Genomic DNA, 13605 nt, shown 5'->3' on the forward strand with positions numbered 1-13605 from the left:
AGCAGACCAGGAGCAGCACCCAGTTCAGAGCAGACCGGGAGCAGCACCCAGCTCACAGCAGACCGGGAGCAGCACCCAGCTCACAGCAGACCGGGACCAGCACCCAGCTCAGAGCAGACCAGGAGCAGCACCCAGCTCACAGCAGACCAGGAGCAGCATCCAGCTCAAAGCAGACCAGAAGCAGCACCCAGCTCACAGCAGGCCGGGAGCAGCACCCAGCTCACAGCAGACCGGGACCAGCATCCAGCTCACAGCAGACCGGGACCAGCACCCAGCTCAGAGCAGACCGGGAGCAGCATCCAGCTCAGAGCAGACCGGGAGCAGCATCCAGCTCACAGCAGACCGGGACCAGCATCCAGCTCACAGCAGACCAGGAGCAGCACCCAGCTCAGAGCAGACCAGGAGCAGCATCCAGCTCACAGCAGACCAGGACCAGCATCCAGCTCACAGCAGACCGGGACCAGCATCCAGCTCAGAGCAGACCAGGAGCAGCACCCAGCTCAGAGCAGACCGGGACCAGCACCCAGCTCAGAGCAGACCAGGAGCAGCACCCAGCTCACAGCAGACCGGGAGCAGCACCCAGCTCACAGCAGACCAGAAGCAGCACCCAGCTCACAGCAGGCCGGGAGCAGCACCCAGCTCAGAGCAGACCAGAGGCAGCACCTCCTCAGTGCTCAGCTCAGTGCAGACCAGAAGCATCACCCAGCTCAGAGCAGACCAGGAGCAGCATCCAGCTCACAGCAGACCGGGACCAGCATCCAGCTCACAGCAGACCGGGACCAGCATCCAGCTCAGAGCAGACCAGGAGCAGCACCCAGCTCACAGCAGACCGGGAGCAGCATCCAGCTCACAGCAGACCAGAAGCAGCACCCAGCTCACAGCAGACCGGGACCAGCATCCAGCTCACAGCAGACCGGGACCAGCACCCAGCTCACAGCAGACCGGGACCAGCATCCAGCTCAGAGCAGACCAGGAGCAGCACCCAGCTCACAGCAGACCGGGAGCAGCATCCAGCTCACAGCAGACCAGAAGCAGCACCCAGCTCACAGCAGGCCGGGAGCAGCACCCAGCTCAGAGCAGACCAGAGGCAGCACCTCCTCAGTGCTCAGCTCAGTGCAGACCAGAAGCATCACCCAGCTCAGAGCAGACCAGGAGCAGCATCCAGCTCACAGCAGACCGGGACCAGCACCCAGCTCACAGCAGACCGGGAGCAGCACCCAGCTCACAGCAGACCGGGAGCAGCATCCAGCTCAGAGCAGACCGGGAGCAGCATCCAGCTCAGAGCAGACCGGGAGCAGCATCCAGCTCAGAGCAGACCGGGAGCAGCATCCAGCTCAGAGCAGACTGGGACCAGCACCCAGCTCAGAGCAGATTGGGACCAGCACCCAGCTCAGAGCACACCAGGAGCAAGACCCAGGAGCAGCACCTCCTCAGCACTCATATCAGAGCAGACCAGAAGCAGCACCTCCTCAGCGCCCGCATCAGAGCAGACCAGGTGTAGCACCCAGCTCAGAGCAGACCAGGAGCAGGACTGGGGGAGGGGGAAGGGGGTGGCAGCACCTCCTCAGTGCTCAGCTCAGGACAGACCAGGAGCAGCACCTGGTTCAGAGCAGACCAGGAGCAGGATGGGCAGCAGCACCTCCTCAGTGCTCAGCTTACACCACCTGTCTGACCTCAGCCCTGCCCCATGCCCCTCCCGGAGAACAGTATGGCCAGATCAACTATGTGCTTTGGGCAGGTGTGAGATCACCCCCTACTGCTCACAAGTCCTCCCAGACCCACGCTCTGAAGGGTACCGTCAGAGCCCACAGGGCCCTGACACGCCTGGGCTCAGGGTCCTGGGGGACCCAACCTGAGAGCCGGCTGTGGTGAGGGTGAGCTTGACCCCAGCCTCCCCTTTGCTCTGGCTCTACTTTCAGGCCCTCCCAACAAGCATCTGATTTCTGGTCACAATCAGTGGGTGCCAACCACAGCACAGGAGGGGGACACAACAGCCTCTCTGAAGCCCAAAGTGGGAGACACCCAGCAGGCATCGCATCTGGCTAGAACTGTCCTTACACTGCAGGCTGGCAGGCACACGAGGCTCATCACACACGGGGCCCAGGAGCAGGAGAGCTCCCAAGGGAGCTGGAGGAAGGAGGGGCTAGGGGATGGCTCCTGCCCTGGGGAAGGGGCCTCCCATGTGTACACACCCAGGATGCCCTGACTGCACACACCTACACCAGGCACCACTTCAGGAGCCAGACGCAGCCGAGAATAAGGCAGGCAACAAGGCCTGCCCACGCACACTGCAGCCTGGTGGGAGGAGCCTGACGCAGTGTACTGTATAAGGAATGACTGCTACGGAAATAATCCAAGCATGGCGGAAGGGTCAAGAGAGCTGGGGTAGCCTGCAATTTTAAATAGGGCAGCCAGGGCAGGCCTCCCTGTGGGGGTCACATTGGTCGAAGACTTGATGGTGACAGAAGAGGGCGTCAGAAAAAGGGAACAGCAAGTGCAAAGGCCCCAAGGCAGCAATAGCCCAGGTTAAAAAGAGTGAGGAGGCCAGTCTGCAAGACTGAGGGAGGCCAGGAGGCAGAGGAGGGCACGATCTGACCCTGAATGTGAAAAGATCATCTGGTCACTCTGCTGGGAGACTAGTTAGGAGGAAATTGTGTCATGTAGTGGGAGAGGCCTGGAAGACGAGACTGGCTGGGGTGTCAGAGAGTCAGGGTGGCCCAAAGTCTCTGCTCAAGCCTCAGTTCACGTGATGTGAGCCAGACAGGTAGGCTGTGGGCAGAGAAGGTTTGGGGAGGGGGCTGGGGCTCAGTTCCAGATGTGCTGGGCTTGGAGAGTCTGTTAGCAACACTGAGCAGGCAGCTGGGCATACGAGTGAGTCCAGAAGAGGCCCGGCCAGAGGGGTACATCTGGGAGTTATCGGTGCTCAGGGAGCACTGAAAGCCACAGAACAGATGAGGATTAGGAAGTCAAGTCCAACCCCTGGGGAGGGCCAATCCTTAGAGGTCACCTGGAGGTGGAGGAGTCAGCGCAGGACCAAGAAGGAGTGGCTGGGGTGGGGGAGCGTGGTCAGGAAAGTCTCCAGAAGCCACAGGAACAAAGTGTTTCCATGTGTCAGCTGGGCCAGGTGATGCCATGGGTCACATGAGAGGTAAGAAGCAGCCACTGGATTCAGGAAGGTCAAGGTATTTCATAGCGGGGTCTGCAAAAATCTGTGTGAAGTCAGTATAAAGGAGGATGAAGACGTCTTGGAAAGGAGAGAGTACTGGATAAACTATAAAACCATATATTTTTTAAAACCCACCAGATAGCTGAGGACTCAGAGAAGTCTCAACTAAATTCCAGAGACGAATGAGCCCTTTCTAGGAGGAGCGTCGCAGTTACTGGGTGGAGGAGCAAACCAGTCACAGGTGGGAGGAATTTACAGAAGCAAAGAGGCCAGCCGATCTTTTAACCACTCTGAGGTGGGGGTATGATCTGAAATCCAGAGAAGACCCCGGCACAGAGCCAGCACTCAATGCCTGTAAACTCTCCTTCATAAGGCTTTTACTGAGTATTCAATCAAAAGCTGAAGGAAGAGCTGAAAAGGAGAGAGAGAATGAGAAATAGATTGAGTGCTCTCGTTGCGTAGAAAGCTAGGGGCTGGGCAAGAAAGTTGAAAGAGATCTTGTTTTCTCTTGGTGCTTAAATCTGAAGTCCTGGTGCTATCTGTCATTAGTGGTGAATCCAAACAAAATAAAACTATAGGCCAGCACAACCCAACTCAACCCATCTCACCTTAGCTACCTGACGGAGGACAGAAGTGGCCTTTTAGAGACTGTTATTATTTAGTTTCTACTGTGATTTTATATATGTAGGGTCGCTATGGGTTGGAATCAAATTGATGGCAACAGGTTTTTTTGGTTTGGTTCTTTCATATACAACGTCTGGCATACCATATTTGTATTTAATAATATGCACGATAAAAAAAAATTATGACATCTATGAAAGGGCAGAAAATGTAACCTCTAAAAAACAAAAAAATCAACAGAAGCAGAGCCTCAGATGACCCAGATGGTAGAATTAACTGACAACCTTAAAGTAAGTTGTAAACATGTTCAAGAGATCACAGGCAAAGACATGATAGGACAACAGGGGAAAAGATGGGGAACTCCAGCAAAGACACGCAATGCTAAGAGAACCAAACAGAAACCCTGGAAGTAAAAACATCACAACCTGAAACGAAGAATCCATCACATACACCTAACAGAAAAAAAGCGTCAGTGAACTCAGAGAGTTAGCAGAAATTATCCAAGCTAAAGCACAGAAAAAAAAAGAATTACTAAACAACAACAAAAAAAGAACAAAAACAAGTATCAGAGGCTTACGAGGTAATAATAAATGCTCTAAAAATATGTGTAACTGGAGTCCCAGAAAAGACGAGACAAGTAAAATGGGAAAAAATAAATATGCAAAAAGCTAATAGCTGAGAATCTTTCAAAACTGATGGAAGACGTCAAACCATAGATCCCAAGAAGCTCAAAAACCACAAGCAGGGTAAATACAAACAAAATCACACCCAGGCATGTCATAAGCAAACTGCTGAAAATCAAACATAATGAAATCACCTTTAAAACAGCCAGAAAAAAAAAAAAATATATATATATATATATATATATATATGTGTATAATACGTTCACAATAACAACAACAAGAACGACTTCTCATGGGAAACAATGATAGTCAAAGGACAATGAAATGACATTTTTCAAGTACTGAAAGACAAAGTCAACCTAGAATCCTATACCTAGAGAAACATCCTTCAAAACTGAAGACAAAATAAATGTACTTTCAAATAAACAAAGCCTAAGGGAATGTCACTAAAGGCCCACATTTCCCCAAAAAAAAAAAAAAAAAAATCTTCAAGCAAAAGAGAAACGAAGCCAGGTGGGAAAATGGATCTGGAGGAAGAAAAAATGAGTACTGGAAAGGTTAAACATGTAGGTAAATATAAAATTTTAAAAAAAGCACTGAAAAAGTAAATTAAAAAAATACTGAAAAACTTCCTTAGAAGAAAAAAAAAAAATTTTTTTTTAAATGTGCCATACAAATAACAGCATATATAGATAGAAGATATATAATTCATACAAAAAACAAAATGAATCATGCCATTGTAAGGTTTTTCCACTGTTACTGAAGTCTTACAGTATTCCTTGGAGCCCTGGTGGCACAGTGGTTAAGAGCCTGGCTGCTAACCAAAAGGCCCATAGTTTGAATCCACCAGCTGTTCCTTAGAAACCCTACGGGGCAGTTCTACTCTGTCCTAGAGGGTGGCTATGAGTCGGAACTGACTTGATGGCAACAGGTTTTTTTTAATAGTATTAACTGAAGGTAGACTGTAAAAAGTTAAGAATGCATACTGTAATCTCTGAAGTAAACACTAAGAAATAACGCTAAGAGGAATAGACCAAAAAGCAGTAGAACACATAACCAAACCCACTACTGTCGAGTCGATTCTGACTCGTAGAATGGCATAATACAAACATTTGATGAATCTAAAAAGAAGGGCAATAAGGAGAAAGAAGGGCAAAATAATCAAATGAATAGAAAGCAAATAGCAAGGTAATAGACTTAAACATACCAGTAACTACACTAAAAATAATTAAACTAAGAGGGCAGAATAGGAAAATCCAGTAATCAGTCCCTCCACTGAGAAAACGACTGAGCTGTCCGGAACTACCTGAGTCAATTGCTTCGGAGCCCTGGAGTGTAGTGGGACACCTGCAGTCTCCAGGGAAGAGCCTGATGAAGAGGCTGATAAATTCTGGCAAATTTCCGCATTTCAGGTAGCAGCGACCATCCCCAGCCACGTGGCAGGCAGTCATGAGGAACACAGCCAGTGCTTCAGGTGTGGCTTACTGGTGTGTCAGGGTGGGCAATAAGGGCATTATTCTCCAAAAATTGAGCCCGTGTGTTTTGACTGATCACTAATTGTGATCACTGAGCGGTCAGCACAGAAACTTCAGTGACATCACACAATAGGGGATACACACTTTGGAAAACAGACAGAAAAAGTTACAAAAGGAGAGCTCCAGAACAAAATAAGCAACACCCAGCAATGCCCGGGGAGTGCAAGAATTAGATTTCTAGAAGTACCATAACACTCAAAATATCCAATTCTCAACAGAAATTTACAAAACATAACAAAGAAACAGAAAAGTAAGGCCCATTCACGGGGATGAAAAAAAATATGACAGAAACCATCCCTGTGGAAGCTCAAGCATTGAAATTATTAGTCAACGATGTTAAATCAACTGTCTTAAACATGTTCAATGAGCTAAAGGAAACCTGGAAAATGACGTCTGAACAAAGTGAGAATATTAATAAAGAGACAGATATTATAAAAAGGAACCAGAAAGAAATTCTGGAGCTGAAAAGTAAAAAAATTGAAATGAAGAACTTACTACAAGAGTTCAAGAGCAGATGTGAGCCCCAGAAGAAAGATCAGACTTAAACGTAAGGTCCCTGAAATTATCCAGTCTGAGGAGCAGAAAGAAAACGGAATGAAGAAAAACGAACAGAGCCTGAGGCATCTGAAGAACACCATCAAAGAAAGCCATCAGAGTTTCAGAAGGACAAGAAAAAATTGACAGCAAAGACATTTGAAGAAATAATGGCTGAAAACTTCCCAAACCTGACGAAGACATGAATATATTACATCCAAGAAACCAACAAACTCCAAGCAGGGAAGTCCAAAGAAACCCACACCAAGACACATTATAATCAAACTGTCACAACCTGAAAAGACAAAGAGAATTCTGAAAGCAGCAAGAGAAACGACTTACGCACAAAGGCTCCTCCACAGGATGAACGGCTGATTCACCCTCATAGACCAGCTAGGCCAGAAGGCAGTGGAATGTCATATTCAAAGCAATGGGAAACATACAGGACATTCTACACCCTGCAAAACTCTTCTTCAAGAAGGAAGGTGAAATGAACACACTTTCAGACAAACAAAAGCTGAGGAAATTCATTACCAGTGGGCATACCCTTCAAGAAATGCTAGAGAGAGATCTTCAGGTTGAAGAAGATGACAGACGGTAACTAGAAGCTGTAAGAAAAATCCAGAACAGCAGTAACAACAACTTCGTAGGCAAATGCAAAAGCCAGCACTACTGTACTTCTGATTTCGTTTGTCAGTTCTCTTTTTCCTAATGATTTAAAAGGCAAATACATAAAAAAACCATAAGCCTGTGTTTTAGTGAGCATGTAACATGTAAAGATGTACTCTGTGACAGTAACAGATAGAGAAGGAGGAATGAAGATGTATAGGAGTAGAAGGTTTGTTTACGACTGAAACTAAGTTGGTATTACTCAAACTAGGTTGTTATCATATTCGGGTGTACGGGTTTACACCCTGTCGGGGCCCGGGCACGTCTCAGGTGTATTCATGGCTGTATCTTTGGACCTGGGATGATGCCCAGCATGGAACAGGCACTTGCAGAGTGAGTGAATGAATGAATGAGTACAGAAGGGAGTGAACAAACACCACCCCCAGCCAGAAGCAGGGGCTGCACGTGCAGCAGGCAGCTGCTGGAAATGAGCCTCAGCAGGCAGGGTGGGCACAGATCCCGTGCCAAGCTCCTCCCCAAGAAGGAGCCAGTCCCAGGCTTTGGACCTGGCTCTGGTGGGGGCCAGGCGGCGGGCAGTGCATGACCATGCATATGAGTGCTCGGCTGAATGTCTGTGTGATGGGGCACACACAGCCTGGTGTTCCTGAGGGCAGGAGGTAGGCACAGCCCCTGTGTGGCAGAGGCCAGGTCAGCTGCCCCACCACCCGATACTATTCCTCCTGTGTCCTGTCCGCATGGCTGACCGGCTCCGAGCAGTCACACCCTGAGACCACAGCCTCACCCTCTGCCCTGAGTGTGTGCTGAAATGCAGTGACCAGTAGACAGAGGGGCCCAGGTCTGACTAACGCACCTAGTCCGATGATACCCAAGGTCTCCCCACGGATCCTGGCAGCTCCGGAAGCCACTTCCCGGATCTGTTCAACACTCTGGACCCGGGTGCCTTCCCTCAGCGCCTGGTGCAGCCATGTGGTCCGCCGGTACAGGTTGAGGATGTGGCACAGGGTGGAGTCTGCGGTCTCCTCCACAGAGGCTGCTGGCACGTTGCAGACAGCAATGCCTGTGGGGACACAAGGAACATGCACATGGATGACCATCACACCTCGCAGGACAGACACCACAGAGCCGGGTGTGTGGGTCGTCAGTTCCAGGGCGTGTGATGGTCAGGCCCGAGTCTGCGGGAGTACAACGCTTTCCACGTAAAAAGCCAGAGTAAACAACCCTGGGGCAGACCTGGCGGGGACTACAAACAAACGTGCATTAAACCACACATGAGCCACTTAGAAGAGTGCCGCTGAGGCCACCCGGGCCTCCAATCCTGACGCTGTTGCAGTGCAGGGGACCAAGTGGCCATGCCAGCACTCAGCATTCCTCCCCTGCCCGTATTCGTACCCCAGCCCCGGTGCGCCAAGGCACAGGTGCTACTGCTGCTTTGAGACCATTTCACCTACACACATTCAGTGTCCTTCAAGACACACTTCGCTCCTACGCGTGCCAACAGCATCCCAGAGCCTGCTCTGAGCAGCACCCCAGCATACATGTATGGTAACCCGCCCAGCCACTCCAAGAGCAGACAAGGGTGTAGAGGGGAAACAGGAAGAGTGTCCGCCCTGCTGGCCCCTCCCCTAGGTGTCCCCAGAGACTCTGGGTGGGCAGGGCCGGGCAAAGGCCAACGCCATCCCACCTGAGTCTTTGTCCTGTGCTGACGCTCTCACCCAGACCACCTGCCTCTTGACACTTCCCCAAGAAGCCTTGGCAGTACCACGCAGGGGCAAGGTTAGGGAGTCTGGCCAGAGTTCCATCCAGGTCAGAATCTGGGTGCTTGCCCCATACCTGCCCACCCCACACAAGCACCTCCACCTGCACCAGGGCGAGCAAGGCCCTGCTGGGTCACCAGGAACTGGTCCTCCCCCAGTGTAGGTGGGAGAGTCGGCGTGGCTGCAATCAGGCTGCATCGCGCAGCTCTCAGGTGTAGTTCTCTATCTGCTGGACCATGGTTTACACCCGGGAATGGTACCAGCCTTGGAAGTACCTGCAGGGGTCCGGCTCAGCATCCGCAGCGCTGCCCTGCCTGGCTCGCCACCGGCCCCTCCCTCGGCCTCTCCGCCTCAGTGGTTGGGCTCAGTGTGGCCACAGAGCCTGTTGTATTTCTCCTCCATCTCCAGCCCTAATGTCCTGCTCCACTTGGGGCAGCCCAGCCATGTGCAACCACCCAGTGTGTACGCCCTGCCTGCTCCTGCCGTAACTCCCTCCTGCTCCCCCGAGTCCCCCTTCTGTTCTGAAAACCCCCCAGGGTGTTTCTTTAGTTCCCCACCTACGTCTCATCCTCTAACAGTCTGGACCATTTCACTTACGCTTCCTGCTGACTGTCTCCCTAATGAGAAAAGGGTGCCAGGGGGCCAGAAAAGCTGCTTTGAAACTTGACATGTCCTAGGTGCCTGGAGAGGGTCTAACATGGGTGGGGGATGAAGTCTGGCATGGAGCAATAGGAGGGTTTGTCATGCTGGGTGAGTCTGAGATGGGGGGTGGGGTCTGCTAGGGAGGGGCAGGGTCTGCCATGGATGGGTGGGGTCTGATGTGGAGGGATGGGGTCTGACTGGAGGGTCAGGGTCTGACATGGAAGGGTGTGTGCTGACAAGGGGTTTGGGGTCGGACATGGAGGAGTAGGGTCTGACACGGAGGGGCCGAGTCTGACATGTAAAGGGCAGTGTCTCACATGGGGGGGGTCTGACAGAGGGATGGGTGCTGACATGGGGGGTGGATCTGACATGGAGGAGTGGGGTCTGACATGGAGGGGTGGGGTCTGACATTGGGGTGGAGTCTGACATGAAAGGGTAGGGTCTGACATGGAAGGCTGGGGGGTCTGACATGGTGGGTGGAGTCTGACATAGAAGGGCGGGATCTGACATGGAGGAGTGGGGTCTGACATGGAAGGGTGGGGTCTAACATGGAGGCATGGGGGTCTGACATGGGGGTGGAGTCTGACTTGGAAAGAGTCTGACATAGAAGGGCGGGGTCTGAGATGGAGGCATGTGGGTCTGACATGGAGGGATGGGGTCTGACATGGGTGTGAAGTCTGACATGAAAGGGTGGGGTCTGACATGGAGGTGGGGTCTGACATGGTAGGTGGAGTCTGACTTGGAGGGGCAGGGTCTGACACGTGGGTGGAGTCTGACATAGAAGGGCCAGGTCTTACATGGAGGGGTGGGGCCAGACATGGAGAAGTGGGGTCTGACATGGGGGTGGGGTTTGACATGGAAGGGTGGGGCCTGACATGGAGGGGCCGGGTCTGACATGGGGATGGGGTCTGACATGGTGGGTGGAGTCAGACCTGGAGGGGCAGGTCTGACACGGGGATGGAGTCTGACATAGAAGGGCAGGGTCTGATATGGAGGGGCAGGGTCTGGGGTCTGATATGGGGGTGGAGTCTGACATGGAAGGGTGGGGTCTGACATGGAGGTGTGAGGGGTCTGACCTGGGGGCGGAGTCTGACTAAGAGGGGCAGGGTCTGACATGGGGTGGAGTCTGACATAGAAGGGCAGGGTCTGACATGGAGGGGCGGGGTCTGACATGGAGGCACGGGGGTCAGACATGGGGGTGGAGTCTGACATAGAAGGGCAGGGTCTGACATGGAGGGGTGGGGTCTGACATGGAGGCATGGGGGTCTGACATGGAGGGGAAGGGTCTGATGTGGGGGTGGATTCTGACATGGAGGGGTGGGGCCTGACATGGGGGGGAAAGGTCTGGTCGGGGGCAAGGGTGCATGAGTGTACTGGGACCAGATCCTGCACTCCCTCCCAGAAACGACTTGATTCATCACAAAACGCAAAACCAGGGAGGGAGATGGAATGGAAACCAAGCGGTGCATTTTATGGGAGTGTAGAACAGAAACTGCCCGTGTGTGAGGCAGGCCCATCTCCCCACCTGCCGCGTCCGGGAACAAACAGCTCCAGACTGCCCTTGGGCTGAAGGACAGAGCCCTGATCTGGTAAATCACAAGGATGACAGCACCCTCCATGGACACCCCAACTCAGTGAGTGGAGACACCCCAGGCCCTGGCCCCATGCCTGCAGGTGCCTCCCTGGTGACATGACTGCATCCCAGCGCCCAGAACCTGCCTGAGGTCAGACAGACAATGAGGGGGCCGCTGGCAAAGAGTAAGGGGGGGCAGACGGCCATCGGAAGAGCCGAGGCCAGGGGTTCGGCAATGGGCACCAGCCACTCATTTCAGGGGCACCACCTGGCATCCCCACTGACATGCACAGTCCTTCTGATTTTAAAGCCATGTCCTGGAGGAAAAAGAAGCAAAGCCAGACGCCAGAGACAACATTTTCCAACTGTGGGTTGAGGCATGAATGAAGTGTGATACCATTTATTGAGTTGTGATCAGCATTAAAAAATAAATGCAATGGAACAGAATGTCACAAGTAGCAGCAGACCGCACTGAATACAACGTGGGGAGGCAGTCCTTTGCCAAACATTTGTCTTAGCACACTTGTGCAAATATTCATGTATGCACCTGCGTATGCGTGCACACCGGGTCCCAGCGCACTCTATTTCCTACTGTGTTTGTGGAATACTCTGATCCGGAGGCCCTGACCCCCTGCCTGGGCACACTCCCACCCCACGTGCCTCCATATCCCTGCTCAGGGCTGGCTGTCAAGTGGACGTGACCGTGTCACAGTAAAGGGACATGAATGGAGCTGTGGTTGGCAGGCATTCTGTTTACGACAGAGGAACAGGCCACCATAGCAAAGTCATGCTGTCCACCTGTCCTAATGGGGAAGCAGCACAGGGTCCCAGACACACCGCGAGCTTGGCTGACACCCAGGCTTGCAATGTCACCTTCGGCCCAAATCGGGGGCCTGCAGTGGGATTCTCACTGCTGCAAAGTAAAAGCTCAACAGACAAAACGACGTGGCAAAGATTACGCCCAGGAAACAGAACACAAGACGTTCAAAGCCGAGACGAATCTGGGACATCCTTCCTACCTAAATCCCCAGCCGACTTGATGTCGATGTTATCAAAGCCACTGCCGATGCGGACGATGATCCGGAGGGCTTTGAACTTCTCCAGGTCCTCCCTGGTTAAAGTGATGGTGTGGTACATCAGGGCCCCCACGGCTTCATTCAGGACCTGGAGTCAAGAGGAAAGAACACACAGCTGTCAGCATGCGGCACCAGCCTGTAGAAGGTGCCGGAAAGTCACAGGGGCATGGCTTTTAGCCCTGAAGCTCTCTTGGCTTAGGGTATGTGCACAGGACCTGCTGACTTTGTGGAGAATGGCCTGTTGCCCTCAGCCTCTGGCTCCCCAAGAACCAGCCCAGACACTGGAGAGAGGCCACATGGATGCCCGAAAGAGGCCGCAGGATCCCAGGGAGAGGCCACACGGATCCTAGGAAGAGGCCAGGTAGATGGGAGAGTGAAGCCATGAGAACCCCCGGACCGGGGAGAGGCCGTCAGGTCTAATCCGACGGGGGGCAGTCACAAGGTTCATAGCTGCTTCCTCACCAGCCTCGTTTCCGCATGCGCACGGGAGATCCTATGGTAATGAGGGTACAGGCATGTGTGCAGGACTTTCTAACAAGAAGTGATGTCTGAAGATGCCGACACCTCACCGCATTGGCAGCTGGAGCACGCACCCAGCTCTGGACTCTCAGCCCAGGCCTTGTCACCTCTTGCCCCTGCGGCTCCCACCTTATCAACGTGCCCACAGAGGAGGCAGCATGCATCCACCTGTTGGAAGGAAAAGGTTACCCAACTAGGAACCATAGAAATGCAACCACACACGGAGGCCAGATTTGTTTTCTTGCTGCCAACTGGCCGGTGCTTTTCAATGCCAATACACCGAGCTAGCTAGAGTTCTCAGACTGAGCTGGTGGAAAGAGGGCAACCTTGTGGAGGTGTTTTAATAACACTAGGACCCCTCACTGCCTTACGTTCCCTGGCCCAGCAACTGTACCGTGAAGAGGCTTATCCTCTGTCAAAAAGCCCCAAGATCTTGCTTAAAAAATGTTCATTACTGTGCCACCTATAAACAGCAAAAGATACTGGGTACAACTTACAAGTCCAATATTGAGGACCATGTATAATAAATAAGTTGTAGTCCATGTATATGGTGCAATTCTACATGACTACTGTCATGGTTTGAATTGTGTGTCCCCAAAATATCTGTCAACCTGGCTAGGTCATGATTCCCTTGTGTGATTGTATGATGGTCAACCATTTTATCTTCTGATATGATTTCCCTGTATGTTGTAAATCCTATCACTATGATGTAACATGATGGATTACTGGCAGTTATACTGATCACGTCTACAAGATTAGTGTCTTAAGCCAATCTCTTTTGAGATATAAAAGAAAGAAGTGAGCAGAGAGACATGGGGACCTCATACCACCAAGAAAGAAGCACCGGGAGCAGAGCACACCCTTTGGACCTGAGGTTCCTGCGCTGAGATGCTCCCAGACCAAGGGAAGGTTGATGAAAAGGACCTTCCTCC

At 52.1% G+C, this 13605-nt stretch overlaps 1 protein-coding gene across 4 annotated transcripts in view; it reads right to left on the minus strand.

Moving 5' to 3' along the window:
* CTBP1 (C-terminal binding protein 1) overlaps positions 1–13605 on the minus strand; it is a 56650-nt gene that overhangs the window by 7636 nt on the left and 35409 nt on the right. For all 4 annotated transcript variants that reach the window (XM_049886567.1, XM_049886566.1, XM_049886568.1 and 1 more), the window contains 2 exons: positions 12098–12242; positions 7960–8166 (listed from right to left, as the gene is read on the minus strand). In XM_049886567.1, the coding sequence (XP_049742524.1) occupies positions 7960–8166; positions 12098–12242 (352 nt within the window). The remainder of the gene's footprint in view (positions 1–7959; positions 8167–12097; positions 12243–13605) is intronic.

This window comes from Elephas maximus, chromosome 5, assembly GCF_024166365.1.
Source record: "Elephas maximus indicus isolate mEleMax1 chromosome 5, mEleMax1 primary haplotype, whole genome shotgun sequence".
Classification (NCBI taxonomy): Eukaryota; Metazoa; Chordata; class Mammalia; order Proboscidea; family Elephantidae; genus Elephas; species Elephas maximus.